This window comes from Alexandromys fortis, unplaced genomic scaffold (assembly GCF_014885135.2).
Source record: "Alexandromys fortis isolate MF-2015 unplaced genomic scaffold, M_Fortis_MF-2015_v1.1 scaffold_2447, whole genome shotgun sequence".
Classification (NCBI taxonomy): domain Eukaryota; kingdom Metazoa; phylum Chordata; class Mammalia; order Rodentia; family Cricetidae; genus Alexandromys; species Alexandromys fortis.
Window position 1 is genome coordinate 1 of NW_026070307.1, and position 4,027 is coordinate 4,027.

Genomic DNA, 4,027 nt, shown 5'->3' on the forward strand with positions numbered 1-4,027 from the left:
TTTGCCGCAGGCGCTGCACTCATAGGGGCTCTCCCCTGTGTGCGACATCAGATGACTGCTGAGACTGGTCCTGTGACTGAAGGCCTTCCCACACTCAGGACAGCCATAGGGCTTCTCTCCAGTGTGAGTCCTCTGGTGACGGAGGAGTGACGAATGGTCAAAGAAGGTCTTCCCGCAGTCACTACATTCCTGGTCTTGGTGCTTAGCAAGGGCTTTCCTGGATGGGGCTGGCCTTCGCTGCAAGCTTCTGTTCGAGGAAAGACGTTTCTTGCAAGTCTCTGCTGAAGGACTTCCCTTTGCTGGTTCCAATCCACCTGCTAGTGTCTGAACTTCCAGTTTAGTGCACAGAGGACTTTGCCTTCTATGACTGTCTCTCAGGGTTCCTGCTGAAGCATCTGGGATCTCAGGCTTAGGCTCCCAGTCTGCAACAAAGAGAAAACTCAGATGCAGTTTCTTCTCTGGACTCAGAGAAAATGACAGAAGAGAGAAACACTATGACAGATGGAACACTTGGTCACAGGGCATCACTTTCCGGAGAGCTTAGACTCTGGGAGAACCTACGGCTTGGGAGTAGGGGAGGAGCAGGGAAGGAATGGGGAAACAGACTTCTCAGAGAACAGGAGAACGGCTCTGGGAGTGGGGCCAATAGATTCTTTAGAGTAGGCTGAGCAGAGACCTGGGAGGCCAATAAAAATATTGGTGGTATACACAGGCTAGGTGACAGTTCTGAGAAACAAGTTGGTGAATGCAGGGAAGTCCTACTTTAATGTGGAGAAGGGGGAACCAGAGAACGGATGTGCAATAGGAAACAGACACGCAAGCGGACAACTTGAATCTGAGACAAGGATGATCCCTAACATTCGTCCACCCAAGAACAGAAACAAACAAAACTCTGCCCATTCTGTTCAGACTTGGTTACCTAGAGAGACACTGTCTGGCCATTCTTTCTCCTCACATCCATGAAGCCCCTGTGTCCATGGCTCGGGCCTGCTCTTCAACTGAAGAAATGGGAGAATCACGTCAGGTCGAGGAACAGGAAGCCCTGCTCAGGGAGAAAGCATAAGGCAGGAGGCTGCTGGGATGACAATGCTGAACCACTCCAAACTCAACCCTGGCCTCTAAGTGTAGACTCTCAGAAACACAGAATACAGACCAAAGACACCTCTGGGGAAGGTCAGCACTTGGGTTCTTGAAAGGGCAAATGCCAGGCACCAGAGCAGCCCACAATTGCGCAGAGGGCTGTTTTCTGGAACGGTGATCTGTAAGTTTTCCCCCTTTAAATAAATACCACCCTATTAATCAGTAAAAAAAAAAAAAAAAGCCACCTCAATTCGTAGGCAGCATAGGGAAGCTTTCAATCCGGACAACTGGCAGGTAGAGGCCCTTGGCACCGGAGGTGAGAGGGAAAAAGGAGCATCCTGACTGAAAAAGCATAAGGAAGGAACTCATTGTCATTTTTCTGATCATCCTTAGTATGTTTCCATGGAAACAAGCCAGTTGTGCTCACTGTAGGAAAACTGGAGTCACCTTTCACACTTTTGCTAGTATTTCCTGCCTTAATGTTGATGCTAGGAGGACCTTACATTGATTCTGTCAGAGACTGGATAATGGGGACTGGGGAGATGTCTTACTGGGTGAATCAAGCCTCCAAGCTGGGTTCACACCCTAGAACTGACATGTTAAAGGAGAGAGCCAGCTCCCTCAAGTTGTCCCCTCCCTTCACATGCATGCTATTGCACATGCATCTCCCCCAGGTAAATACAGAAAAAATGGAATGCAATGTTATAAGAACCAAGCTAGATAATGAAACACTACTGTGTTGCAAACTGAAGTTCATTTCATGCAGTAAATTTAGACCATTAATTTTACTTAGCACAGATTTTCTACAATGTTTTAATAGCTATAGTCTAGGACATTATATGGACATATAATTTAGTAAATTCCTACCGACAGACTGTCCTTTATTTATTTATTTTATTTAAAGACAGGGTTTCTTTGTAGCTTTAGAGCCTGCCCTGGAACTCTCTCTGTAGTCCAGGCTGGCCTAGAACTAACAAAGCTCCACCGGTCTCCTCCGTTCCAGTGCTGGGATTAAAGGTATGTGGCACCACCATCCAGCACATATCTATAGCCAGATGAACAAAATTAGATCTCACTCTTGGAAACACCTGAGCTTTAACATCCCTGTGGACAAGGTTCTGCTTTGGGAGATAGGGGAGGTAGGGAATCTTTGTTCTTCCTGGGCCTGAGAAGCATCAGTCTGGTGTGTAATGGTTCTCTTTTGGCAGAGTGACCACGCCCATTCCTTCCTGTGGCTTCTTCTCTTCCAAAGCCTCTGATAAAATCTCAGGATCTTCCTTGATGCCAACTGAACAATCTTTTCAGTTTGGATATTAACTAATTAATATCCCTGATTAAGCTAATACAGAAGGTGCTGATGTGTGCGGGTGTGTCCATGTATTAAACACAATTTTGCACATGCTAGGAAACACTCTACCACTTAGCTCCATCCTCAGCCCAATGTTGGCTTTTCAATACAAACCTGCAACATGAGTGTGACTGTTACTGGCTCTTGCATCTGTGTGCTCCTGCTTCCAGAGTGGCCAAGACTACAAGTACAAACCACTGTGCTTGGCCTCAGCCTCTTATTCTGGAAGCTTTTGGGTGTTCCTTATTACCTGTAAGGACTTTGCTTTACTTCATTAAGAGCTGACATGAACAAAAGCTCTTACTTTCCCTCTTGGGGAAGATAATTTTCAGGACTGTGACTTTTGTTTAACTCTGTGAAGCTGTGTGTCTAAAACACCTGATGGTTTAATAAAGAGCTGAACGGTCAATAGCAAGGCAAGGGGCTGGCAGACAGAGTGTATAAATAGAAGGAGAAATGAGGAAGAGGAGAAGCAAGAGAACAAGGAGAGGAGGACATCAGGAGCTAGCCACCCAGGCAGTCATGCAGTAAGAAGGCAAGTAAGATGCACAGAAGTAAGGAAAAGACAAAACCCCAGAGGCAGAAAGTAGTTGGGATAATTTAAGGAAAGCTAGTAAGAAACAAGCCAAGCTAAGGCTGGGCATTCATAACTAAGAATAAGCCTCTGTGTGTGATTTATGTGGGAGCTGGGTGGGGGTTCCCTCAAAAATCCAAGAGTGCAATATTGCACATCACAGGCTTGTCACATACGTCTGATTACAAAGTGCCCTTTATAAGGTTGTCATTAAGACAAACATTCAAAATCAAGCACATCTCTGATGACCTCTTTCCTTTCCACAGGGGCACTTCTTTGTCCTCCTCCGTCTTCCATGAAGTGATTGACATCTCCTCTCACCAAGATGGCTCCTGTCTACTCGATGGAACTGAGTCATTACCAGTTGGCGTGCCAGGAGACTCAGACACATTACCTCTTCTGCTGCCTGCCTCTGGGGAGCCAGATCCCTACCCACAACACACGTGCTCTGCCCTGTCCTGCAGACTGCCTTGTCAGGTGGAAGCAAGCTGCTGAAAAAGGAGATCTGTGGTTTCCCAGTGCCGTTAACAACAGGGCAGTCCAGCAGTCCAGGGCTGGGGTCACCAGCTAAGCACCTAAAGCCACCTCCTTTGGCCCTTTCATCTGTCAGGTGGTTCTGAACTCAGATGGGGGTCAAAAAGGTGGCCATCCCCTGCCCTTGTGACCCACACGTTTGGGGACAAGTTCTGACTCCTTACCCAGTGAGATGATGTTCTCATAGTTTTCCAGCATCACAGTCTTGTAGAGCGCCCTCTGCACAGGAAGCAGATGCCTCCACTCTTCATCTGTGAAAGTCACGGCCACATCCTCAAATGTCACAGAAGGCTGCAAACACAACCACACTCCCTTACAAGCCTTGCCTTCCTGGTCTGTTTCGTCTCTTCCTGGGCAGGCTCTGGGTGCTCTGTAGCACACCATGGACTCCAGCCTAACCCAACACTCCTTGGCGTACAGGGACTGACTCTCAACCCACAACTGGCTGCCAGAGGCACAGTTAGGATGGAACCACTGATGCTGGACTCCTC

General features: G+C 47.6%; 1 protein-coding gene across 1 annotated transcript; it reads right to left on the reverse strand.

The window, feature by feature from the left end:
* Window positions 1-3: 3 nt before the first annotated feature.
* LOC126496294 (zinc finger protein 2-like) lies at window positions 4-3,947 on the reverse strand (the record flags this gene model as incomplete). Its single annotated transcript, XM_050133825.1, has 3 exons — window positions 3,701-3,947; window positions 920-1,042; window positions 4-422 (listed from the first exon to the last, which is right to left on the reverse strand). Coding segments are annotated over exons 1-3 (762 nt in total), but the record flags the coding sequence as incomplete, so codon positions are not given.
* Window positions 3,948-4,027: the final 80 nt, after the last annotated feature.